Source organism: Narcine bancroftii, unplaced genomic scaffold (genome assembly GCF_036971445.1).
Source record: "Narcine bancroftii isolate sNarBan1 unplaced genomic scaffold, sNarBan1.hap1 Scaffold_166, whole genome shotgun sequence".
In the NCBI taxonomy this organism is placed as follows: Eukaryota; Metazoa; Chordata; class Chondrichthyes; order Torpediniformes; family Narcinidae; genus Narcine; species Narcine bancroftii.
In genome coordinates, this window is record NW_027211901.1 from 1,366,986 (window position 1) to 1,394,831 (window position 27,846).

Below are 27,846 nucleotides of genomic sequence, written 5' to 3' on the forward strand. Positions count from 1 at the left end.
GATATGTATGGGTTGTTGCAGGAGAAAATGGAAAAAGACAAATGGGAAAGAATTAAATATTATTTTGACATGGGAGGAATGGTCAAAACTGTGTGTTGACGGTGTTACCAAGTTAATTAATGTGAGGTATACTATGGTCAATTAGAATTTTTTGCATCAATTATATTCAACCCCTGAGAAATTGAAGAGATATGGATTCAGTTTAACAGATTTCTGTTTTAGATGTAGAGAGCAGAAAGTTACTTTTGTACATTCAGTTTGGTCGTGAAAGAAAATTAAGCATTTTTGGGAGGAAATTATAAAATTTTTGAGGGATTTGTTTCAAAGGGATATTTAATGGATCCAAAAATATGTTTGTTGGGTTATGTTAATGTTCCATTTGTTGATTCAAAATGCCTAAACCATATTTGGCTTTGTTAAGATTTGGGTTAGCAGTAGCGAGAAAATATATAGCTGTCACATGGAAGAATATAAACTTGCAAAGATGGCACAACGGATTGCACTCTTGTCTATATTTAGAAAAATTAACATATAATGTAAGTAATTACTCTTTTTTATTTATATGTGGTGTTTATATTTGAAACACATGGCTATAGAAATTAAATCAATGTTGTAATGTTGGCAGACCAATCAGGGAATATTTGATACATTTCTCTAAGGTTTTGGGGGAGGAGAGGTTGTTTTTTTTTTTCTTTATTTTGGTTATTTTTTTCTTTTTTTGGTTTTTATTGTATTAGTAAGGGGGAGGGGATGTAGTTTACAGTTATTTTATGTGTATTTGATTTTCTTTATGTAATTTGAGAATATTAAATAAAATCTTTCAAAGAATCGAGTGTGTATGTGTGTGTGTGTGGAGCATGTGCGTCAGGGTTTGTGTGTGTGGGGGTGTGGTAGGAACTGCCGCTGATCCCCGAGTCCTCCCCACTGCCGCCGCTAATCCCCGACCCCTCCCCACTGCTGCCTGACACATCGATTCCTCCAGACGCTCGAGATTCCAGCCGGCTTCTCTGAGCAGGGTGTCACGGTTGATGTAGTGGTTAGGGCAATGCCTTTACATGGCCAGTGGTCAGGACTGGACCTCAGTTTGAATTCTGCGCTGTCTGTCAGAAAGTTCTCCTCCTCGTTGCTATCAAGTGGCTTCTGTGTTCAATCTTGCCTTTGAAAGTTCTTCTGCATTCAGGACAGGTTGTTCCAGATGGCAGATCAGGCTTGGGTTGGTACGGCCTCTCCTCTCATCTTCTTCTATTTCTGCACATCTGCTGGCTTCAAAGGTTGCTGTTCCCTCTCAGATGATGGTTTGCCAGACCTTTCTGTCCATGGTTCATCCACCCTTTGACAGGTCTTGTTTTTCATCCTGCAGGGTGTCTAGCCACCCTCCTCACCAGGCAAGCCTGATGGGGGAGCCGGTTTAGTCGCCGACCACTCGACCATGCGACAGGTAGTACTGGGTTACATGGTACCAGTAGCACTCAGGCGAGTGACCTGACACAGATCCTTGTTTACTCTTCACTTCATGCAAAAAGGCTCCCAAGTACTCATGTTGACCATGACTGTGGCCAATATGCCTTTGTTGAAGAGCCTCAGGATCCGTACTTCCATTTCAGTTCATCTAATACTAGAAGGGGTGTCCTATAGTTGTTTCCTTGATGCAGAGTTAAAGGCTTTGGTGTGGGTGATGAATGATGTGTACAAAGGTTGGATCTGTTCACTACATTTTTTTGGAGTTGTCGAATTTTTAGGTGTTGGCAGAAATCTCCTTGAACTTTGTTGAGATCCTCCAGGACTGGATGTAGAAATACCTGAACATGTTGATTGTGTTTCCAAGTGTGGCTGCCTTATTGACAGTTGGTCCTGCTACCAGCTCGACTTCCAGCACAAGTTGTTGTCCTCCCTTCTGTGCTTCACGAATCTACAAGCAATGGAAACAAAAGTCATTCAAGGGAAGAGATGAACAGAGCTGAGGAAGATCACGCGAAGACGACCAATGGTCTTCAGCTCAAAATCATCTTCACTTTTTCGTAAAGATTCAGAGACAATAGAAACCCATTAATCCCCTATCCCTCTATCCCTCCCCCTTCGTCGACAACTCTTCCTCCCTCTCCCTCCCTCTCCTTCCCCTCTAACTCTCACTCTCTACGAATATCCCTCCCCATCCTCAAAAACTCTCCTTTCCTCTCCCTCTCCTTTTCCCCTCACCCTCTCCCTCTATCACTCCCCTTTCCTCAACAACTCTCCCTCCCTCTACTTTCCTCTCCCTCTCCCCCTCACCCTCTCCCAAAATCCCTCCCCTCAAAAAATTTCCCTCCCTTTCCTCCTCTTTCCCCTCTCCCTCTCCTTCCCCTCTCCCTCTCCTCCTGCCCTCACTCTCTCCCTATATCCCTCCCATTCCTCAAAAACTCTCCTCTCCTTTCCTCTCCCTCTCCTCCTCTTCCCCTCACCCTCTCCCAAAATCCCTATCCCTTCCTCAACAACTCTCCCTCCCTCTCCCTTTCCCCCTCCTTCCCCACCATCTCCTTCCCCTCCTCACCCTCACCCCATTACTCCCCCTTCCTCGAAAACTCTCCCTCACTCTCCTTTCCTCTCCCTCTCCTTTTCCTCTCCTCCTCTTCCCCTCACCCTCAGCCTATATCGCTCCCCCTTCCTCACCAACTCTCCCTCTCTCCTTTCCTCTCCCTCTCCATCTCTTATCGCTCTCCTTCTCCTCTTACCCTCACACTCTTCCCTATATCCTTCCCCATTCCTCGACAACTCTCCCTCCCTCTCCCATTCCTTCCACTTTCCATCTTCTTCTCCTCCCCCACTCTCTCCCTATATCCCTCCCCCTTCCTTGATAACTCTCCCTCCCTCCCTCTCCTTCCCTTCCCCTCACAATCTCCCTATAACCCTCTGCCTTCCTTGACAACTATCCCTCATCCTCTTTCCCTTCTCCTTCTCCTTCCCCTCACCCTCTCCCTATATTCCTTACCCTTCCTCGACAACTCTCCCTCCCTCTTCTTTCCTCTTCCTCTCTTTCCCCTATCCATCGACTTCTCCTCTTCCACTTCCCCTATCCCTTCCCTTCTTTGACAACTCTCCCTGCCTCTCCCTCTCCTCTTCCCCTCTAACCCACCCCCTTCTTCGACAAGTCTACCTCCCACTCCATTCTTCTCTCTCTCCTTCCCCTCTCTTATGCCCCTCACCCTCTCCCTATATTCCTCCCCCTTCCTTTACAACTCTTCCTCCCTATCCTTTTCTCTCCCTCTCCTTCTCCACTTCCTCTCCTTCTCCTCAAACTCTCCCTGTATCCTTCCCCCCTTCCTCGACATTTCTTCCTCTCTCCTTCCCCTTTCCCTCTCCTCCTCTTCCACTCACCCTCTCTCCCTCTATCCCACCGCCTTCCTTGACAACTCTCCCTCCCTCTCCTTCCCCACTCTCTCTCTTTTTCCTCTTCCCTTCACCCTCTCACTATATCCCTCCCCCTTCCTCGACAACACTCCCTCCCTCTCTTTTCCTCTCCCTCTCCTTCCCCTCTCCCTCCTCTTCCCCTCTCCCTCCCCTGAGTGAGGTGCTGGATTTGGGAGGGGGGGAGGTCAAATGCAAGGGAAAGTCTACAATATATCCTTTCTAGCATTGATGGAGAGAAGGATTTTGAGCTGAACGCTCTCTGCACCCTGAAAGAGACAACATGGTGGAGAGGATTGTAAAAAAACATCCAGCCTGCTGGACTTCATGATTTGGGGAACTGAGTGTAAAAGTTGGTGAGTCAAGTTACAGCTGTATAAAATTTTGGTTCGCCGCATTTGGAATATTACGTAGTGTTCTGGTCCCTGAATTCACGGGAGGATGTCGAAGATCTTGTAGACCTCTATCACGTCTCCTCTAATCCTTCTACACTCCAGCTCTGCGAACCTTGCCTCATGAGAATTGTTTCCCAATCCAGGCAGCATCCTGGTAAATCTCCTCTGTCCCCTCTCCTTCCTATAATGAGGTGACCAGAACTGAACATAATATTCTAAGTGAGTCATACCAAAGATTTATAGATTTGCAACATGACAACTCTACTCCTGAATTCAAACCACCTATGAAGGAATCTCAGCACACCATAATCCTTCTTCACTCTCCTATCAAACTGTGCGGCAACCTTGAGAAATGTGTAGATTTGCAACCCAAGGTTCCTCTGTTCATCCACACTCTTAAGTAACTGACCATTAACTCTGGACTCAGCCTTCTGGTTTGTCCTTCCAAAATGCATCAACTCTCAGTTATCTGGATTGAAATCCATCCACCACTTTTCTGCCTAACTCTGCATCCCACCTTCATCATTTTGTAACCTTTAACAGCCTTCATCTCCATCCACAACTCCTCCAAACCAACCTCCGTGACATCCGCAAACTTACTGACCTATCCATCTGCCTCTTCATCCAGGTGACATGAAAATCACAAAGAGCAGGGGTCGCAGAACAGATCCCTGCGGCACCAACCTCCAGGCAGAATACTTTCATTCCACTACGACACTCTGCTTTCTTCCGACATGACAGCTTTTATTTCATGCAGGTAATTTTTCGCTCATCCCATGACTCAGGACTTTCCGAAGGAGTCTCCTGTGACCGACCTTCTCAGACGCCTTGCTAAAATCCTCGTAGACCTCATCTATCACCGTACCCTCATTAATTTCTTTTGTAACCTCCTCCAAAGACTGAGTTAGATTTGTGAGGCCCAAGCTTGCCTTCACAAAGACATGCTGACTATCCTTGAGTAGAGTGTATTTCTCCAGATCTTCATAGATCCCATCCTTAAGAATCCCTTACATAGTTTACTCACCAATAATGTACGACTAACCCTAATTCCCAAGATTCTCCCTATTACCTTTTTTAAACAAGGGGACTCTATTTACCATTCTCCAATCCACCCGAGTCGCGCTGCCGTCTATCTCCCTCCTTGCCCACGTGAGTGGTGCTGCTGTCTCACCCCCCCCCCCCACTCATCTGGGTCACGCTGCTGCCTCTCCAACCCACCCCCCCACCCCTTCACCAAGGGTCGATATCGACCACTTTGGAGACCCCTAATATGTTATTTAAAGTAACTTAATGTCACTTTATTCGATTCAGCAAAGAGTGGGGCAGGGAGGCAAGGTTAGGGGGGCTTTACTAAAGCTCAGCCTGGAGTGGTAGTTAATCCGCCACAGTTGACATGGCGTTGCAGTCGTGCTCCAATCTTCAAATATGCCTGGATGCAGCAGGCATGGATAATTGCCGATGATTTGCCACAACCCATTTTTTATACACTTGTGGATGCATGAAACTATGCACCAGCTTTGATCTTTTTCAAACTTCGAACATGCGAGGCAGAAGCTTTAATAGTAAGAACCCATTTACTTGTTTCAGATGGTGAAGAGAAGCAACATCCACGTCATTCTGTGCATTTCTAAATGGCACATTGGGGAAGTAGTGAAATCAAATTGCATGAGTGGATGCAATTGCTTTGGATGAGACCTTAAACCACATCCTATATGGTTTTTAAAGAACATACAAGATTCTATCGTACAATAAATTCTGTTCTTTACCCGGCCTCGGGCCTAGTCGGTTCGAGCAGTGAGTCGGAGGAGGCGGAGACCAGAGTTTGGGCAGTGTTCGGAGGTGGAGCGAGTTGAGAGTGACAGGTTTAATTGGTCAAGGCCGATAAAAGGAGGGAAACGCAAAGGAGAGGCCAGCGAGGAGTGGCCCAGTGAGTAGTGGCCTGGTGAAAGAGTGGGGTTTCGAGGCTTTGGCTCGAGAGGGTTCAGCGAGTAGAGGCTGAGGTCGAGTGTATCTAGATTAAGGTAAGACTATATTTTTTTTGTTATTTTCTCTTTCTAAGGTGAGGGGGAAGAGAGAAGGGTTGAGTGTGAGAGCAGTTTGCTCTTTTCAGTGTCAGATGTGAAAGGTCCTGGAGTCTTCGACCTCCTGGACATCCACGATTGCACTAGGTGTACTGAGCTGCAGCATCTCAGGGACCGTGTTAGGGAATTGGAGCTGCAGCTCAATGACCTCGACCTGGTCAGTGAGAGTGAGGCCATCATAGATAGGAGCTATAGCCAGGTGGTCTCAACAGGGCCACAGGAGGAGGATCAGTGGGTTCCAGTTAGGAGAGGGGAAAGGGAAGAGACAGATACAGGAGGGGGCACCTGTGACTGAAGCACTCAACAAATGGTACACCTCCTTGAGGAGCATTCAGGCTGGGGAAGGAATCAGTGGCTGTATCTCTGGCACAAGGTCAACCTCTGTTGCCCAAAAGGGTAGGGAAAGGAAGAGGAGGGTAATAGTTATAGGGGATTCGATGGTCAGGATGACAAATTGTGGATTCTGTGGATACGATTAAGGAAACAGATTGGTGCCAGGGTCTGGGATGTAACTTCCTGTGTCATTTCAGAACAAGTTGGATAGCTGCCTGGATGTGAGGGGATTGGAGGTTTATGGACAGGGAGTGGGTAAGTGGGGCTAGAGGAGCCCACTTAAATCGGTGTGGACTCGAGGGGCCGAGATGTCCTGTATCTGGACTGTAATTGTCTCAGCCAAGATTTATCTTGCAATCAACATCATCTGGTCATTCCTGCATTGCTATTAGGGACCAGTTATGTGTGCAAAATAGCAATGTTTCTCAACTAGGTCAACGACCCTGCTTCATCAATCCAGAAATAAAACATTTCCAAAATCGCAGTGGTGAGAAGTGCCAGGTAAAAGTAAACCTTCAAGATCTTCCACTTGGACATTTGTCCGTTCCAACGTCCTCTTCTGCTCTGATGTTTCCTGACGCAAACGCTGGAATCTCTGTTCGATGGTAGCTAAAATGAACACAAGGTTCTGTTACACATACATTTAAAAATGTCTTCAAAGATTTACCATGTTTCCGGTGTTTTCTTCCCAACAAACACATTTTTTTGGTTTGGAGAGAGAACTGTGGGTTTAGTAATATTTAAAGCAATGCAGAACAGAAGATGACGAGAGAAAAGGTAAGCAAGGAATGAAAAAAGTTTGGAGGGAATCAGCGTGAAATAGCAGACAAGTGAAATGAAGAACAGTGAAAAGGAATGGACATTTGCAAAAGAAAATGGAGAGAGAAAGAGAGGGACAGTTGTGCAACTCTGTTGAAAACATGTTGACTTCAAGGCCTTTTACTCATCGAGAGGAGCAGGTGAAGTGGGGGGGAGCTGGGGCCGGGGAGGAGCAGGAACAACAAAGAATACCCTGCTGAATAGAGAAGACTCTGAGAGCAGCTGCAACCGTTCTCACCAGAACTCTATCCCGCCCTTCAGGTGCTCAGATGCATGGATCTTCAGTGCCCTCCCAGCACAGCATGAGAAATCCCCTCTCATTGGGGGGTCTTTGAGACATCACAGCCCTAAACACTTCCTTGGCTGCATGTTTGCCAGATGTTCACACTTGGTAAATGGCCGCTGCTTAACCTTCTACCATTTCTACATACCCTCTATTTCTATTAATAACTGATCAACAAGACAAACGGAAAATATAGAATTTCTGAGGTTTAGGAAAGGAAACAAAAATGTATAAAAATAAATGAGCTGATAGAGCATCTGGAAAAAAGAAAAGCAACATTAACATTTCGATGGAGCTCGTGACTTCACCGCCTTGCTGGCATATTTTAACATATGTTTCCTATTTCCAGTCTTGTTTCTATGATTGGAAGTTGTCTGGTTTCCAATCATTCAATCTTCTCTTTAATTGATGAGCCACGGACAAGTATGCATGACTGGAGCCTGGCTGCTTTATTAAATAATCGCAGAGCATCACTTTCAACGAATTCACTGCAAGAATTCCCATTTGCCGCCATTTTCATTTCCAACGCTCCAAATATGGTTCTCAATTCAGTACCTTTAATGCAACAATTTTATAAGACCCAACACTTCTAAGATGCACCACTCGAGCAGAAATTTCATTCAATAAACACACATTTTGCAATACTATTGCGATTCTGGCCTACGAGTCTGAATCACTGACCACAATTCAGTGGAGAAAGTTCGATTGAACTTTCTTAAATACTGCATTTTATTCAAACATTGAAGTGTGCACAGTTCTTTAGTAAATGGTCATTTTCAGAGCTGTTTATGAAATGATAGCCTATTTATGACGTGCTAGGTAAAGATGATTCAACATTTGAAATCCAATCAATTGCAAGAAATATTTTAGAATGGTTCAAAGAGGTTGGTGGGTCCCCACTGGTAATTTGCACAATTTGAAAATGTCTAATTTACCAGCTGGAAGCATCACTTGTATTTGTTGGAATTAGAGAACCACCTTTTGATCTAAACATCAAATGTTGAAATGGTACCTGTGGTCTTTCGAAGCTGGACTATATTTGGAACAACGTCATTGCTCAAATTCAGCAGGCACTTTGCTGCCTCCTGTAACTTTTCGACACCATCTTCATGTTCAGAAATTTCTCCCTGAAGAACCTGTGATTTCAAAATGACACAATGACTCATTCACAATAAAATTAATATTTATTTCTGTATATCTTAGATTTGCCGATGCCTTGGTTAATTTCGATATTGTCTTTGGGTCAAGGAGATAAACAGCCTGTGAAGGCGATTCTATAAATTATCATAAATACCAACAACTCTCTGGCCTGCTTTGGGGTGAGGAGGCGAACATTTTCAAGGACCCAATAACCACAGGATATTGGAATTTTCTCAAACAACCAGATCAAACTTTCTATTGATCATTACTCATTACTCATTAATGCTTCGAGGTATTTAATACGCCTGATGTTTGAGCATTTTCTGATGCTGTTGAGCTCATCATCTTTATCTTGTCTACATCTCTTGACCGGCCCTGAAGTCCCCTTGCAAACCATCAAGGTCACAAGAAAATATTTAAAAATGTTCTGATGCTTAGATTTACATCAGCATTGATAAAATAATGCTGAAGAACTCATTTGGCTTTTCACCACTAATGGACATAGATTTGGCTGCAGAGGGTTATTCTGCATTATCGTTTTTCTGCCTGTCTACTTTTACTCCAGATGACCCCTCTCCCCAATCCATCATCCTTCAAAGGTAAATATGTGTTCTCCCTCAGCAATCCGACCCGTTTGCAACTCCTATTCTCTCGAGCACTTAATGGCCCACAGCTTTTCTCCATGACCATCAATCCCAGGCCATTATTGCAATAAATGGTCCGATTTTTCTCTGACTGCAAGACCAGAAATGCCCTCCACCTCAATAAAGCAAAACTTTCTGATTTGTCTTTCTGATGCAAATTCCAATTCCTCAAACATCAACTCCAGTCAACATGATGCCATTAGTTTCGTTAATGATAGAAAAGGATAGGTCTGGGACTCGGGTTGAGATTTTAAATTGGAGAAAGGCCAATTTGAGGAAATTAGAAAGGAATGAGAAGGTGTTGACCTGGAAAAGTATGTGCGGGGTGAGTGGAAGACCTACAAAGGTGAAATTTGGAGAGTACAGACTTTGCATGTTCCTGTCAAGATTAGCAGGCTTAGGAATCTGGTTTGGAAGAAGAGAGGTGTGCAGCAGGTATAGACATCACAGAGCAAATGAGGTGCTTGAAGAGTATAGAAAATGCAAGAAAAAACCTCAAGAAAGAAACCAGGAAGGCTATGTGGATGATAATGGGGTAAATTGGATGAGTAAGCTTGCAGGTGTTGTGGACACTAAAGAAGGTTTTCAAAGCTTGAAGAGGGATCAGGACCAGCTGGAAACATGGGCTGACAAATGGAATTTAATGCAGATGAGTGTGAGGTGTTGCATTTTGGAAGGACAAGCCAAGAAAGGACATACATGGTAACCAGTCGGGCAGTGAGGAGTATGATAGAACAGACGGATCTGGGAATACAGACACCTCATTCTCTGAAAATGGTGTCACATGTGGATAGGGTTGCAAAGAGAACTTTTGGCACATTGACCTTGATCAATCAAAGGATAAAGTATAATTTTCATTGGTGAGACCCAATTTGGATTATTGTGTGCAGTTTGGATCACCTAACTGCAGGAAGGATGGCAATTGTGCAGAGATTGACTTGGATGTGGCCTGGACGTCAGGAGCAGAGTTGTAGGAAAAGGTTAAACAGGTTATGATTTTATTCCCTGGAGTGTAGAATGAGGGAAGAATTGAGAGAGAGATTTAAAATGATGTGGAGGACAGAGTAAATATAGGTAGGCTTGTTCCACTGAGAGCAAGTGAAATACAAACCAGAGGACATGGGATAAGGGTGAAGGGGATAAATTTAGGGGGAACATGAGGGAGAACGTCTTCACACAGAGTGAAGAGGTGGGAGAGTGGAACAAGCTGTCCGTTGAAGTGGTGACTGTGGGCTCAATTTTTAATTTGAAAAGAATTTGGACTGGTACATGGATGGGAGAGGTATGGAGGGCTATGGACTAGGTGCGTCAGAGGGCCTCGGCAGAAAAAGGGTTCGGAACAGACAAGAAGGGCCAAAGGGGCCTGTTTCTGTTCTGTAATATTGTAAGGTTCTATGGTTCGAATACTTCTTTGGAATAAATCAATCTCTGCCACTTTGCAAACAAATCTTACCTCCAAATGTGCTCCAAATCACCACTTTCCTCCCACCCCCCTTCACCTGTTCCTGAAACCCCCATCTATGGAGTTATCGTCTCTGCACCTGATGATCCCATTAATGATTTGCTGAGATTTTTTGCTCTGCTGTTATAATCTTGGAGGTCGTCCAAAATTCTGCCACCATTTTCTTAGGCCCCCATTAAACATGGATAAGGTCTGAGGAAACCCATACTGAAAATAGACACACAATGAGAGCAGAACTGTTTGGCTTCTTTGTTACAGTTTCCAATCTCGCCCCCACCATCTGGAAGCAAATTGGCTGTTGGATCTTCATCAGGCTCCCATTAAAACCTGATCAAGTTGGAATGAATGGAGCTCAACTTCCTATTTCAGGTGCCAAACTTACAACCTCCCATGTGGCCTTAACCACTGTTATTGGATGTGCACATTATCATTATTTCAAAGCATTCATCATTCTACTCGTAAATTAGAATAAGCAACATTACACAGTCATTTATGAAATAACAACTTTAATTTACCATGATATTTTCAAGTTCTTGCTGCAAGATTTCTGGATTAGGGATGGCCTCCAGCTGAACCATTCGTCTTTCTCTTTCTACTCTCTCTAGCCACAAACGCAGCTCATCTGCCTTCTCTTGCCATTGTTCAAATACCTTGGTGCTAAGACGGATTCCAAGTCCAATGCACTATAGAGTGAAAGAAATGAATGAGTATGTGGATTTTTAAAATGTACGATTTTGTGATGCGATCAAATATCGAGTGTCCAATCGATCCAAAATGGGTCAAGCGATACATTACTGGTCCATTACTTATGCCAACTATCATTTTTTTGTTCCCTGCATCAAGTTTTTTGAGGGTCACAGACAAAAAGGCAATGTTCACTCCTCACCAAAGGTGAAATGCCTGTTACCCTGCCGTACTGTTCCATTTTCTTGTTATGTCAATAAATCTTTTAATTAATATTTTGAGTTTGCTTTCAAAATAAACTGATGGTCAGGAATATATCAGAAGCATTGAAAACCTTCACAAATTTAGTGTGTCAGTGAAGATTAGACAGAAATTCTTTTGGGGCTGGGCTTGTTCCAGACGAACACTCTGCATTTCTGTTATGCCATTCAAGCCTAACCCTTGGGTTTAGGACATACTGAGCCAGCGAGGTGACCTTTGTGGATTGGACACATTACACCGTGTTCAGTGACAAATACACGTGGGAGGCCAGTCTGGAAAATCTTCACCAATTATGATCTGTTCGACATTTGATTTTATTAAAAGGAAATGAGTTCATGACTTATTTTCTGCAGTGGTCTCTGTCCAACTCGAGTGAATTTGGCCACCAAGAGAGCTCCACAATACTGGAAAGATTTGATCATTGTTCCTGTTCTTCATGGGTATTAAAAATCACAGCCGCAAACCTTTTCCAGAGCCACTCTTATAAGACTAAAACTTACACAAGTTGCTCAGTCTATCAAAATGCTCTCATGTTACTGATCTAAAGTAAAATTGGAGTTTAAATGCTATTAGTCAAAAAAAAGGAGATATGTCATACTTCTGATCGAAGTGCGTTGAAGCGAGCATCGGCGCTTTCAACCGTCTCCTCCACACGTTGGCTTATGGCATCAGGATCAATTGGGATCTTGTAGCTTTCAATTGCATTCCTGATTTCAAAGAGAAAGGCAGCATCGAAGAGACTTTTCCAAGATCGTCTGAGGTATCTTAGATCCCCTTTGAGAAACTGAAGATCATTGAAGAGGAATTTCTGCTTCTTAAGTTTGAATGTCAATGACGTGGAGTCAAATTCCTCAGCTTTTATTTTTCGTAGTTCCTTTTCTGAATGAATCATTAATGTTTCAAATTCATCATGATCTGTTTAAAGGAATATAATGGTGAAATAATCAAAATGATCAAATAATACCAGATTATATAGACTTTGACACATTGACAGGATCCTGTAATAATTACAAGTTGGGGTTATTCCAAACCACATGTAGCTTTCAGTTGTCTTACTTAGAATTCTTTTTAACTCTCAGTAAATAGTATTTTATAGTAATCTGGAAAATAAATGAATACTTTCCCTCACCTTTTCGGAACTTCTGCAGTTCTAGATGCAGATCCTCAATCACGTTTAATTGAGAATCCGCACTTGATAAAGCGGATTCGTACTCCTCCATCAAGACATTCAAGTTCTCCTGCAGTGCAACTTCCTCGTCTCGCAAAGGGTCCTGGACATTTTGTTCCAGGAAAGTCTGAGCTGCCTCTATGGCCAAAACCAACTCTTGCTCTTTCTGGGACAACTTTTGGCGATGTTCCTAGAAAAGAAACAATCCTAGGTTCATTTTTATTGCTCCAAGTTGTCTTGGGGGAGGTAAGGTTTCTATTTATTGCATTTGCAATTGAAATAAAATATTCAGGTTTCCCAATTTATTAAAAATCAGGGTACCAAAACACCCTTAAATACACACAGGAAACGTACTTCAAGTCCAGAAATCTAAATGGTTTTATGCTTTCGGAGGTTTAATCAACTACCTTGATCTACAATTCTTTGCTTGTGTCAAAGGATGAATCCTGCTGAGATGGAGTAGAATATATTCCATATTTAATTTGACTGACAAGAAAATAAATCCTCTCCTTCAGTATTTGTACACAGTCCCTTCCCTGTCAAACAGACTTACTTTTATTTAAACTTAAGCACATTAAACTTTTGTCATTTGAATGATCTCATCCTTAACTTTCAATTCAGGGATTTAATATTCTTTCATGATGTGTAAAAGAGAACACGTGAAATCTAACGAGAGGTGACTGTGATCTAGTCAGGAGAATGTGAACTAGTTTGTAACTGTGTAAGAATGCACCCTTCTCACTGAAGTAACTGTGGGGTGGATGTCTATGTATATGAGTGTGTCAACATTTTTAAGAGATGGTGGATCTTCTTGTCTTTTTTCTTCACTGGTATCACTGTTTCCTTCACGCCAGACTTGCACATCTTCGCCCAGTGGTTTGCTATGCCGTAGGCTCCACATTCAGAACCGTATGCGGGGCAATCATTTTGGTCACGGAGGGGTGTTGTCCGCTGCCCTTCCTACAGGTCCTGGGGGTGGCACTTTTCTGATTGTATTTTTTATAGCATCAACCCTTCCTTCTCTTTGCTGTGGGTGGGTCTGCATTGATAGGGATTTCATTTGCGTCCTCGTGGCTTTGAAGACTCTGGCTGTGTCAGAGTCTTTGGCCAATTTCAAGCTATCCTTCCCTAGAAGAGACTTTTGCACTTCAGGATGGGCATATTAATGGATCAGCTAATCTTTCCTCTATATCCTTCCATCTGCATTTTGCAGCATTAATTTTTGGTGTAGTAAGGAAGTTAGTAACAGTCTCATCAGTCTCTTACACAAAACCTTGAAATTCATTGCATTCAAGTCTAGGATTAGAGCTGAGTTCAAGGTGAGAAACAACCTTTGCAAATATCTGCTCTGGATCATTTTTCTCCACCCCGTAAGCTCTCAGCTATTAAATAAGTCACGGCCTGGCTCCCCTGTCCAGACATGTATAGAACTAACCTTCTCCTCGCTGTTGCATTTTTAAAATAGCTTTTCACTGCTAAATTGTACATCTGCTGAAACGTTTTAAACGATTCAACCATGTCTTCAGCCTCCCGTCCATCACTGGGTGAACTGCTATTGCACCAGCCATTCATTTCCAGGTGTACTTTTTCTCTTCTTCCCCTTCAGATTTCAGTCACTTCCAATCAATTTTATAGTTTTATTCTTGTTCTCTTAGACCGACCACTGCCAACATGTTCTGTCTCCGTGTTACCTGGGAGGATTCTTAAATAACTTAAAGATGCAAGATTCAAATAACAGAAGGGAGTTTACTTACTGATGCCTTCCACCATCTCAGGAAACTGTTCGCACTCATACTCATGTATAGGTGCCCCCCAGTAGTGCACGACGGTTACCACAGTGAGAAGGGTGTATTCCTAGGAAGTTACAAAAGAGTTCACATGATCCTGACGAGATAACACACCCGTCTCACTGTCGTAAATGTCGTGCACCAATGTGGGGTGCATGTCTATGTGAGTATGAACATTTCCTGGCATGGTGGAAGGCATCAATAAGTAAAATCTCTTCTGCTATTTAAAAAGCCTCCCACACAGAGACATAACGGTGACTTTATTGTATTTATCTTTACCATTTGGTTCAACATCCTTTGGACTTGACAAGACTTTATTCAAGTCGCCTTATTCCAAAACAAACCAGGCTGTCAAGCACACACAGGGCAATAATTTGCATACATGTTAAGCAATGCTTTACGAAAAGAAGATAACATCAATTGGTAAATGTTTAAAGATCTTTGCTCTTTTTTAACGATGAAAATCTGACTTGAGCACTGCATATTAAGGAATGACAAACGTGAAAATCTATCCCCATTTTAGTGAAAACATTCTGGGTAATTATCATTTTCACATTAGTGCTTCAAGATGCAGGTGTCCCTGCCAGGGCCCAAACTGAACGAACGGCAATATCTTTCCCAGTTAGAAGGGAGAGGAGTGTGGAGGGGAATCAGCAGGTAGTAATGTTCCTACGGACCTAATGCACGTCCCTCTCCATGTCAGAAGGCTCCTCTTTGGACATATTCTTGGAGTCGAGTAGATGTCGTTCACTCCATTGATAGAATACAGGACTACCTCAGTGGAGAGAATGAATGGAGGGCTAATCAAGCCAACTGCTTTGCTCTGCTGTTGAGGTCCTTGGGCCCTTTGGGAATTGTGCTCATCCAGTCAAGTGCGGAGCAAAGGTTCGCCACCTACTGCTTGACAGGTAGCCTCTGATCTGTTTTAGTTATCACAGTACTCAAAGTGGCTGGTCCATGTTAGGACCACAGTGAGAAGGAGACCTGGAGTCATGTGACAAAACCCAATTGAAGTACCATTATGCAGGTTATTGGTGAACAATGCCACTTTATGTCACAGTGTGTGCGACACACTTTCCATCGGGCAGCTGATTAAATAAAGTATGGCTTTGTCCTGCTTTTGGTAGATGGACCAGATACCTGAAGAATTTGCCACTTTGTCAGAAGGATGTCAGTGGATCAACTGTGACAAGAGGTGCAAAAAAATCTAGACTGAACTTCTCCAGTACTTCGAATGTGATGGAGTCTGGTCCTATTTGTCTGCTGCACTTGGTGTTCCTAAGTAAATCAAATAGGGTGAAAGTGATTTCTGTGATGGTGTCGGAAGAACCTGATGGAACATGCTAGAAAGTGTCTTAACCCCAACATTGTTATTCAGAAGCTGAGGCCTACCACCACTGAGAATGAGGAGACCCTTGGTCCCTCTTTTCCTGTTTACTGTTCATGACCCAGCCGGAAGGACGACAGAGCTCAAATTTCATCAGCGGTTAATTCTGTCTTTGGAATGTTATTTTTTTTTCTGCATTGCCTGCCCACTGTCCAGTGTTGTAAGATTATCAGTCTGGCACCTCATGTGCATCTGCATTCCCTATTAAACCATGGTGATGACTTGTCTTGGTTGTAATGGGAGAACTAACGATGGTAAGTAACACTTTCCTGCTGCAAATGTTAAAGGCCCATCGTACCTTTTGGCCACTGTGATTCCAGCTGTCAATTTATTCTGAATCTATCCCATTTAGCACAATGGTGCTACCACACATCAGAATTGAGGGAGCCCCTGGAGAAACATGGGATGAATCTTTCTGCTCCTGCTGTCACCAACAGTTGCCTCAACAACAGGAAAATTGTGGTAGTGAGGGGGTGTAGCCTTACTCACTCTCTTTTCCAAACCAATCCCTAGATCTGCACAAGGATCTGGCCTGGTTGAGTGGACGAACAGTGACGTTGCTACGCCAGAATTCATTCCGGTGGTGTATGCTTCCTCAACCCTTTTTGGTTGTGAATAGCTTGCATGGCCCATTCAATGGGTTATAAAGAGTTAATCACATGAGTGGGTGCTGGAGTTATCAAAATAGGGGAGGAGGTTCTTCCCTTTACAACATCAAGATCCACATTATCTGAGAATACAGCATTACTGAGGTGAAGAGTTTTTGTTAAGAAGCTGCCATGGTGAGATTGTTAGTGAAGGGCCTCTGTGACCATCGTCAATCACTGCCCCTTCACTAGTGAGTTAATCATATTCCCGTCATCTCTCATCACTTGCGTGACTGGGCCAGAGCAAAGAACAGAAAGTAGGACTGAGTTAGAAAGAGGATCTGCTAGATCTTTGAATAGGATTGGGAGAAGATCGTCAAAATTCAATTCAACATTATTTAGAAATTGTGTTAGTCATTATTTAAGTGAAATTTATTTAGTCGCCTTTCATCAAATCTGTACTGATCAGAGGTTCTGATGAAAAGTCCAATCCAAAATAGTTTTACAATTGTTCGAATATACACTTATCCAAAACACCTGGAAGTGTTCATACCTTCAGGCCTTGCTGGTGGTCATTCAGTCTTTCGCCCATCTCAGCAAATGACCCCATCGCATCGTCCTCTTCCTCCATCTGGAAACCATCACCTAATGCGTAGAATTCGTCTTCGGTGATATGAACTCCATAGTGACCCTCGACTGCCAACCATTTCAGAAGATCACCTACTGTCTTCTTATGTTTTTGTAGGTGATCTTCTGTTGTTTCCTACAAATTGCAAAATCCTGTTAGTTTGAAGACGTGTTGTACTTTCCTGGCAGCAATTCCATATTCCCTCATCTATTTGCAAACCCTTGGGATTGAGGAGGATGTGAAACCACTTGAGTGGAAGATGCCTGTTTATAAACAGGGGCCATTCCACACCATTTCATCGGAATATGCACATGGGCAACACGTGGTCTTGCCCAGTCTTCGATCAATACGAAAAGGATGGAAAATACTAAAGACCAGCCTCCTATACACACACACGGGCATCGACGGAATTCCGCTTCATCATTTCCCTGCTCATGTCTCCCTAACACTGCCTTCATTTCTCGGGCCCCTTCGTCTAATCCCTCCCCTTTCATTTCAAAGGCCTTCTCTGCGTCTAAAGCAACTGCTACTGTTGGCGCTTTACTCCCTTCTACTGCATGAATTAAGTTAATAAATTTACAAATATTGTCTGTTGTGCGTCTTTTTTTAATAAATCCAGTTTGGTCTAGATTTACCATTTTAGGTACATAATCTGCTAATCTGTTTGCTAATAGTTTAGCTATTATCTTATAATCTGTGTTAAGTAATGATATTGGTCTATATGATGCTGGTGCGAGTGGATCTTTCCCTTGCTTTGGTATTACTGTAATTATTGCTGTTTTACATGAATCTGGTAAGCTTTGTGTTTTGTCAATCTGGTTGATTACTTCCAGGAGGGGAGGAATTAATAAATCTTTAAATGTTTTATAGAATTCTATTGGGAATTCATCCTCTCCTGGTGTTTTATTATTTGGTAGTTTTTTTTTATTATCTCTTGTATTTCTACTATTTCAAATGGTTCTGTTAATTTATATTATTCCTCTATTTGTGATTTTGGTAGTTCAATTTTAGTTAAAAATTCATCTATTTTGCCTTCTTTCCCTTCGTTTTTAGCTTGGTATAATTGTTCATAGAATTCTCTAAAGTTTTCATTGATCTCCGTTGGATTATATGTGATTTGTTTGTCTTTTTTCCTTGATGCCAATACAATTTTCTTAGCTTGTTCTGTCTTAAGCTGCTATGCTAGGATTTTGTGCGTTTTTTCCCTTAGTTCATAATATTTCTGTTTTGTCTTCATTATGTTCTTCTCCACCTTATATGTTTGTAGTGTTTCATATTTTATTTTTTGATCTGCCAATTCTCTTCTTTTAGTTGTATCTTCCTTCATTGCTAATTCTTTTTCTATATTTACTATTTCCCTTTCCAACTGCTCTGTTTCCTGATTATAGTCCTTCTTCATCTTGGCTACATAACTTATTATTTGCCCTCTAATGAACGCTTTCATTGCATCCCATAGTATAAACTTATCTTTCACTGATTCCGTATTTATTTCAAAGTACATTTTAATTTGTCTTTCAATGAATTCTCTAAAATCCTGCCTTTTAAGTAGCATGGAGTTTAATTTCCATCTATACATTCTTGGAGGGATGTCCTCTAACTCTGTTGTCAATATCAAGGGTGAATGGTCCGATAATATTCTAGCTTTATATTCTGTTTTTCTTACTCTATCTTGCTTACGAGCTGATAACAGAAATAGGTCTATTCTTGAGTATGTTTTATGTCTACCCGAATAATATGAATATTCCTTTTCCTTTGGGTGTTGTTTCCTCCATATATCCAAAAGTTGCATTTCTTGCATCGATTTAATTATAAATTTGGTTACTTTGTTCTTTCTGTTAATTTTTTTCCCAGTTTTATCCATATTTGAATCCAAATTAAGGTTGAAATCCCCTCCTATTAATATGTTCCCTTGCGTATCTGCTATCTTCAAAAAAATATCTTGCATAAACTTTTGATCTTCTTCGTTAGGTGAATATACATTGAGTAGATACCAAAACTTCAAATATATCTGACATTTTATCATTACATATCTCCCTGCTGGATCTATTATTTCCTCTTCTATTTTAATTGGTACATTTTTACTGATTAATATAGCTACTCCTCTTGCTTTTGAATTATACGACGCTGCTGTTACATGTCCTACCCAATCTCTCTTTAATTTCTTGTGCTCCAATTCAGTTAAATGTGTTTCTTGCACAAATGTTATATCAATTTTTTCTTTTTTCAGTAAATTTAGCAGTTTCTTCCTTTTGATTTGGTTATGTATTCCGTTAATATTTAAAGTCATATAGTTCAACGTAGCCATTTCAAACTTTGTTTATCTTCCCTTTCCGTTTCTCCATCATCACCTTTCCTTCTTATCCATTTCTGTTTTCTTGTTTTGAACACTTTATAAGACAACATTTCTAAAACATCAAACATTTTCCTTATTCTCCTACTTAAAACTTCTTTAACCCCATTCTCCCCTCCCCCTCCTGAGTTGCCCTTTATCTCTTGTTGGGCAAACACATCTCTCCTCTCCATTTGGATTTGCGAATTCACTCGCAAATGTCAACTGATTTTGCAGTGACCGTAACTCATCCCCACCCAGCCCCCCCCGGAAAAGATTTCAATTTTCATATGTAACAAAGGTCACTCTTTTAATTCCCTCCTTATTCCCTCTATTCCCTTTCATTCCCTTATTAATTCTTATCTATACTCTATATATTTTCCTCTAAATACGTATACATTCATGTATACACACACGTACATACACATCTACATATATATATAGATATATATATATCTATATATATATATATATATATAAAATATATACATACATATACCCATATACACACATACATATAGTTCGTGGTCATTTTTACTCTCATTACATGTCTTCATCTCTCTGCTTGTTTTGTAGTTGTTCTGCAAATTTTCGTGCTTCCTCTGGATCCGAGAATAGTCTGTTTTGTTGCCCTGGAATAACTATTTTAAGTACCGCTGGGTACTTTAACATAAATTTATATCCTTTTTTCCATAAGATCGTTTTTGCTGTATTGAACTCCTTCCTCTTCTTCAGGAGATCAAAACTTATGTCTGGATAGAAAAAAAATTTTTGACCTTTGTATTCCAGTGGCTTTTTGTCTTCTCTTATTTTCTTCATTGCTTTCTCCAATATATTTTCTCTTGTATATCTTAAAAATTTTACTAAAATGGATCTTGGTTTTTGCTGCGGTTGTGGTTTCGGGGCTAATGTTCTATGTGCCCTCTCTATTTCAATTTCTTCCTGTAATTCTGGTCTTCCTAGGACCCTGGGGATCCAATCTTTTATAAATTCTCTCATATTCTTGCCTTCTTCATCTTCCTTAAGGCCCACTATCTTTATATTATTTCTTCTAATGTACTTTTCCATTATATCTGTCTTCTGAGCTTACAGCTCGTGTGCCTCTTTAACTTTTTTATTAGATTCTTCTAATTTCTCTTTTGTCCTCTACTTCCATTTCTACGATTATTTCTCGTTCTTCCACATTCTCCACTCTTTTTCCTATCTCTGATATGACCATTTCTATTATATTCATTTTTTCTTCTGCATTCTTAATTCTTCTTTTTATCTCATTAAATTCTTGTAATTGCCATTCTTTCACTGATTCCATATATTCTTTGAAAAAAGATACATCCATTGTCTTGCCTTTCTCTTCTTCTTCCACTTCTTTCTGTTCTTCTTCTTCTTCTTCCTCTGGATTGACCATCTGTTGTTTCCTTCTTTTCTTTTTACCTTCTTCTTTCTTGTTGTCATTATTGTCTCTGTTCAGCACCAGCTGCTGTGCTGCAGGTGTCTCTCTCAGCTGTGGAGATCGACTCCGCAGCTGTTTCCCCCTCCCGTCAGTGTGTTTTTTTTCTTGCGCGGTTGCGCACTTTTACTCGGCTCTGCGAGCCATTTTTGTAGTCCCGAGCCCGGGACTTCCACTGACCTGAGGGAGCGGGCTTCTCTCTCCGCGGCGGGCCTCCTCGGACAGGTAAGGCCTTCACCTTCTTCTTCCGACGTTCTTTCTTCTTCTCTTCTTCCCGTTGTTTTCGACTTTTCTCTCTTCGCTGCCATTTTCTTCTCACCTTTATTTTTACTTTGTTTTAAATTTTAATCTTGTACCTTTGTGTTTTGTGTGTTTTTTTTAAACTTTTCCGGAGAGGGCTGGAATTCCCTGACCGGCCACTACTCCATCACGTGACTCCCCCAACTGGATCATCTTCAGCTGTCATCATTTTCTTAGTCACAGACCTAGTTACCGCCCATGCAGGATATATCTCACCATCCTCTCTAACCACATCCTTACTAGGCCAATTTGTCAATCTTAAAACTGACCCAACTTTATTCTCTGACAAATCATTCCCCAGCAAAAACGAGACACCTTGCATGGGTAACTCCTACTACAACAGTTCCTTTGACTAATTCTGAATTTAGCACAACCTTGTGAAGCAATATTGACCCTACCTCATCTCCAACACCTTTAATCAAAGTTGTCTCCTCTGTGTCTGTCCTTTGATCCACAGTTAAAACGGTTTCTAACAACAATGACTGAGCAGCCTCAGTATCTCTAAGAATGTTAACTGGAACCTGTGGTTCTCCCTCCTTTATTGAGACAAAGCCCTCTGACACAAAAGGCTTGAAAACATCCATGACCTACTGATCAGGTTATGCACCTCTGCTCTCCTTAAATTCCACTGTTTCTGTATACATGGTTCTGGTTAAACCTGTTTTTACCTTTTCTGTTTCAAGACTAGACAGTCACACGACCAGCTTTCTTACACAAATGGCATATAAATACAGAAGTTCTGTCCTTTCCTACCTTTCCTTCATCTTTTTACTGAACATTTTCTCCAGACTTTATTTCAGCCCTACTATCCTGCTCCATCCTAACCTTATGAACAGGTTTATTAATCTGGTCCACATGAGCTCTCTGAAAATGCCTATTATTCTGGAATGTCCTTTTGTGAGTCTTCCTCAACAAATTTTCCTTCACATGTAATATTTCACTATTATAATCCTCTACGTTTGTACTTTTCTCATCCAATGTTTAACTTCAACAATTTTCAATGCCTCAGAAATAGCCATCAGTTCCTATTTTCTCACCTTCTGCAGTTCTGCAGGTGATGGTTGTAACAAAAATGTATCAACATCCATTGCTGCAGTTTTTCCAGACACAAGCTTTCTGTAAGCTTGTAAAAATAGCCTGCAAAAACATCCCAATCAACTAATAAATCATGAAACTGCAATGTTCAAATCCTAAAGGATGAGCCCCCATAAAATGTTACGGAGTCCAGATGACCCCAAAAACCAGTAGCAATAGATATGCACGACAACACAGGGTTATTTAAACAAAAGTAGTTTAGAATTTTATTTGAACATGAAAACAGAATTGAACTTTAACTTATTACTTAACCTACCTAACCCACTTAATCCACCCTCAAATACTAAGTGCAGGTGAGTGTAATGTGTATTGAAGATTAGAAAAGTTCTTTGGATCACAGGCAATTCTTGCAACAGTGCTCATACATTAGCATTAACAAAGTTCACCAAGCTTTGGTGTTTAACAGACAAATGGTTACCACTCAGAAGGGCTCTTGCTGGTTTTCAGAGAGAGAGATTCCATTTCCAGAGCATCTGCAACTGATTTCTTCTTAATTAGTCTTTCTGACAGAACTTGCCCCCTTCAGGGTTCTCCGGATGATCCTTTTTCTTTCAGGTCATCTTTCAGACCATCAGTCTTCTCCTTTGATCAGGCAGCCTTCCAAAGTTTGGCAGCTTGTCCCTCTTGAACAGATTTCTCTGACTCCTTCTCTCTCACTCCCTCCCTCTCTGAGAGCAAAGCTGTTCTAACTCTGCCTGCTAACGCCACATGCTCTCCTAGGCAAGCTGTATGTGGATACTTTGTTGCTCCTTGGCAAAAAGCAGGATGCAATAATCCTGCTAAAATTCTGGGTTTTCAAATGTGTGTGTGTGGAAGCTGCTCGAGTAATTCATTCCAAGCTACCTCTAAAACTCTTGTCACACTGCACATTCAGAGATCTGAGAAGAACCCTTGGCCGATCCAACTTTGCTTGAAAGTAAACAACAATCACTAGCGATCTGTGGTCGTCTCAGCCTTCCTTAAGATAGGTTGCAGACACCACCTTATCAATTAGTGCATTGGATCAGGTAGTGCCGGAAATACACAGAGAAGCCGCTGTGTGGAGATTTCACAGAAATACAGTTTAGAAGCAGGAAAGGATCAGATGTTATTGAACAACAATGAAAGGAACTATTAGCATGTGGTCTACAAAGTAACCTTCTTTTTGTATACTTTATTTAAAATCAAATTCAAAATCCACAATAAAATACATCATATTAACATACAAAAATTTCCCCCATATATACCCCCCTCCCACCCCCTCTCTTAGCTCCCTCCCATCCTCTACAACCTCAAACTAAAGAAACAAACCATCATAGTCGGGTTTGATGTCACCAATCAACCATGACATATTTAGACCCATACATTTCACAGAGGGACCCGCACATTAACAAAAATGGTAGACGGATGGCGTAAATTGTAAGTTATCTTTTCCAATGGAATACATGATTGCAATTCCATGTCCCATCTCTGAATACTTTATTCAATTTCATCTTTCCAGGTTATAGCTTTACATTTTCTCGCTACTGCCTATTCCAACTGAATAAATGCAATTTGAAATGTATCCAATTTCATTTCCAAACTCCATTTTACTTCATATGTCCCAATAAAAATTCCATAATTCCATTCAGAAAGGGTTTCACCTGATCACCTAACCATACTGAATGTAAAAAAGACCCTATCTATTCCCCACATTGAAAACACATATCCAAAGAGATAAATCTATACCTCTTCAACTTCTCAGGTGTTAAGTAAAGTTGATGAATAAAATTATAATGAACGAATCTTTATCTTACGTTTACTGGGTTAGTCACACTGTCCTCACATAATGTCATCCAATCATCCTGAGAAATTAAAACCGACAGATCCTTCTTCCTTTTACTTCTCACTTTATAAATATCCGACTTAGGCATCTTATTTTGTAATAAAGCATACATTTGTGTAATCAATCCCCTTTCCCCTCCTTCAATAATTGAACATTCAAATCTCTTCCTTCGAGGTAATCTCAAACTGTGTCCAAAATTATCTAGTAACAAAGTTGGTAACTAAGCATGGACCTGATCCATATTTTTCATTCTATCATTGATATGAAACAAAATTTCCAGCTTCATAACAATCTTCGGCCAAGATAATACCTTTCTTTTCCCAAATATTCAGGAATACGTGATTTATTTTTATACAAAGCTTATTTTAATACAAAGGGTTTTAGCCGAAATTTTGCCCTCAGCACCAATAGCAACGTTGGTCCGATACCATATTTCCATGAAATGTTTTAACACCGGTAAAGGATAATTTTGGAAAAGTTGAGCATTCCATTTATAAATAAACTGTATCATTCTTTGTTCATGAAGCTGAGCCATTTGGATTTTAGCCCAACGTAAAGATTGTTGTGATCCAACCATTCTATTAATAAACTTGAATTGTGCCGCTTCATAATAATCCTGAAAATGTGGTAATTATAAAACTCCAAGTCAATTTTTGTATAGATACTCTTGCCAATTTACCTTTTCATAATAAAGATCTTCCCAGCACATGGAAATGCTTAAAACCTTTTAGGAATCCCACATGTAATTGATCGACAAAAATACTGAATACGGGGGAAAACATTCATTTTAAAACACTGTCGTGATGGACACAACCAAGAAAGACTCAGCCACCACATTGAAAGCCATTAATGACGTTTTTATTCAAATTCAGCCCGCGCCCGCTTAAGGGCAGCCTAAGCTCATTCACCTCGTGCATTGTGATATCAGAATCGCTGCCCCAGGTGTGCGCTGGGCAGGTGACTTGAGGCAGGGAGAAAACCTTGACAGCGTCATCTTCCCATGGCTGCTCCGCCATGTGGCGTTATACACCATGGGAGACTGCGCCGCCACATCGCCCTATTAAAGTTATCAGTAAATCTTTCCACCGATTTAAATCTAATTTAATTTTATGCTATAATAGTCTATAATTCAACTCATATAAATGATTATAATTATCATCTACATTTATCCCAAAATACTTAATTTTATCCAACCGCTTAAATGTAACAATATCTGCAGTTTGCAAAATCCATTCTTGTCAAAGGTATCATTTCACTCTTATCCCAATTAACCTTATATCCTGATAATGCACCACACTGTTCCAACCTTGCATGTAACCTTCCTAACGACTGCGTAGGATTTGTTAAATATATCAAAGCATCATCGGCAAATAAATTCATTTTATACTCTTCCTCATTTGCCTTAATATCTTTAATATCACCATCTTGTCTAATCATTCGCGCTAACGGTTCAATAACCAAAGCAAATAAAGCCGGTGAAAAAGGACACCCTGTCAAGTTGATCTAGATAATATAAAGGAAGAAGATACTTGTCCATTTGTCACCACTCTAGCCAATGGATTTTTATATAAGGCCTTCATCCAACCAATAAAGAGTGGCCCAAATTTAAATTTTTCCAATACCTTAAACAAAAATCCCCATTTTACTCTGTCTGCAAGGTAACCTTGATTAGAGAGAGGCATTAGATTAGATGTATTTTTTAGATTTAATTTTTCGAGTTGTTTTCTTTTTCTTTTTATTCTTTTGTTTTGTACAATTTATTTCAATAAATGGGTTCACCATATAGATTATTTCTTATTACATTACAACTCCGATTATCTGAAAGGGCTGTGACCAACCGGCTGCTGCCGAGAGGCCGCTCTCCTGGACGACGGCAGGACAAGGGATTCTTCCAACCACTTGCTGGGAGTGAGTGGTGTGCAGTTTGATGGGAGAGTTGGAGAGAAAAGTCAATAGGGGAAGGTAAAGAAGGAATAGAAAAAGAGACGGGAGGGAGTTACCTGAAACGAGAACATTCGATGTTCTAATTTCACGTGCAATAATTTTTTTTTCAACCTGAGAGGTTAGTTTGTCTCTGAAAAATATTTCAGATAAATGCAGATTCTTGATTTGTTTTGGATATCTTCATTTATTTGAATTTTTGTAAACTTTTGGATAAATGAGGATTTCAGCGAATCTGATTTTGGATGATTGGAGTTGGAGTGTAATTGTTTTGGAGGTTAACAAGTCATCCTGAATGTAGTTTCATTAACTTTGTTTTCTTCGCGTGTCCTTACTCGTAATGGAATGAATTGTCACGTGGTTTTCAGATTTCTGTATGTATGCTTATATGTTAAACTCAATAAAAACATTTTACCAAGAACAAGCATGTGGTCTTGCTGGTAAAAGTCACAGTTAAAACTTAATGACTATTTTCAAATCCACTGCAAAGCATTATCTTCATCATGTGAACCATGGCAGTGAACAGAACAAAAGTATCTGGAAAAAGCAAGGCAAAACACCTTTCAGGATTGGCCCAATGAACATTGGTTCAAGGGTTGCTGAAGGCATTGCAACTGAACACATGGCACAGGGTCAATCCCCAGAGACATTCAGATTTCACACCTCTACACTCAAGGCTGAGGTTTCTGACTTGAATTTGATGAAAGGCAAACCACAGATTCTTGGTGCATCTTTACGAAGAACACTCTTGTTTTGATTTCAGCCACAAAACCAGGACTCCAGTCTTTCATCAGTCTTTCTTCCAGGGCAGAAACCAAAGGAAAGGGCACATTCTTCTGGGGGTCCTTGGTTAATATTTACTCTTAAATCACCATGGCAGAAACACAGAACATAGAACACTGCAGCATAGTACAGGCCCTTCAGCCCTTGATGTTGTGCCAACCCATATATTCCTTCCTAAAAAAAGCACTAAACTCTCCCTACTCCAAAACAATAAAGAGAATTTAATTCCTGCCTTTGACAGCCAATTGTTCCCAGAAGAAATATTAAAAATAATTATACTTCAAATGTAACAACAGAAAATGTTGGAAATAGCAGGTTGGTCACCTCCTGACTTGCTGGGAGTTTCCAGCCTTTTCTGTTCTTATTGAAATATCCAGTAATTCCAGTTTTATCATTTACACTTTAAAGCTTGGGGATCCTTTGTGCTGTGAAAGGAAAGAGAATGTTTTTCATTTTAATTTACAAAAATAAGACTATCTGGACCCATTTATTAAGTAGGAATGTATAAATTCCAAGTAGGATTCACTTGTTGATGACCTTGTTTAAGTTTCAGAATAAATGAAGCACCCAATCTGTAGATGCTTTGGAAAAAGATAAGACAAAGCATAACTGATTTACCAACACTGAATTGGAGATAATTAGCTGTGAAACACCAAGCTCTCCTTATAGGATGAGTGTCTGATGTTTACGTGAGTAATGAACCTTGTGCACACAGTACAACTTATGTTCATTTCGACATTGCCTCAAGAAGGTTTCACACGTGACCGAGAGTACCTGCTGCGTGTTTTCTTCCCTGCGGTCGACATTGAAGTCTGACGATTCCTCCGCAGCAACTCGGGAATGAAACCACCTGCCTCTGATCTTCTTGCAGCAGTTGCACGTCATTCTTTTCCGAGGAGTGAGGGATCTCCTACTCTGCTCCTCTTCCCCAGCCACTCGTGCCACTCGTAGACAGCCCAAGGCATTGCCCATTCTCCTGCAAGTCACACGCGAGGTGTTTCCAGTGACGTGTGATGTAGTAATTCAAATACGTCACCACCGTGAGCCTCACTTGGCCAAAAAGCCCTGGTATTCGTCAAAGACTGTGCCACGCGCTCGCACCACGTT

General features: G+C 41.0%; 1 protein-coding gene across 2 annotated transcripts; it reads right to left on the reverse strand.

The window, feature by feature from the left end:
• Positions 1–675: 675 nt before the first annotated feature.
• On the reverse strand, positions 676–27,846 carry LOC138750564 (microtubule-actin cross-linking factor 1-like). 2 transcript variants are annotated; one of them, XM_069912667.1, is made up of 8 exons: positions 27,514–27,846; positions 16,966–17,175; positions 12,613–12,841; positions 12,082–12,398; positions 11,054–11,221; positions 8,305–8,428; positions 6,704–6,799; positions 676–1,909 (listed from the first exon to the last, which is right to left on the reverse strand). In XM_069912667.1, the coding sequence occupies exons 1-8, from the start codon at positions 27,709–27,711 to the stop codon at positions 1,902–1,904; spliced, it is 1,350 nt and encodes a 449-aa protein (XP_069768768.1). In that variant the 5' UTR covers positions 27,712–27,846; the 3' UTR covers positions 676–1,901. The 2 variants fall into 2 exon arrangements, with proteins under 2 accessions (XP_069768768.1, XP_069768769.1); XM_069912668.1 differs by lacking the exon at positions 27,514–27,846 and adding an exon at positions 22,630–22,686.

Coding starts and splice junctions, on each gene's coding strand:
- LOC138750564 (XM_069912667.1), bottom strand. CDS start 27,711: ATGGGCAATGCCTTGGGCTGTCTACGAGTGGCACGAGTGGCTGGGGAA. Junction 12,399..12,612: donor ACTGCAGAAGTTCCGAAAAG/GTGAGGGAAAGT, acceptor TCCTTTAAACAG/ATCATGATGAATTTGAAACA. Junction 6,800..8,304: donor CCAGCTTCGAAAGACCACAG/GTACCATTTCAA, acceptor TGTTCATTTTAG/CTACCATCGAACAGAGATTC.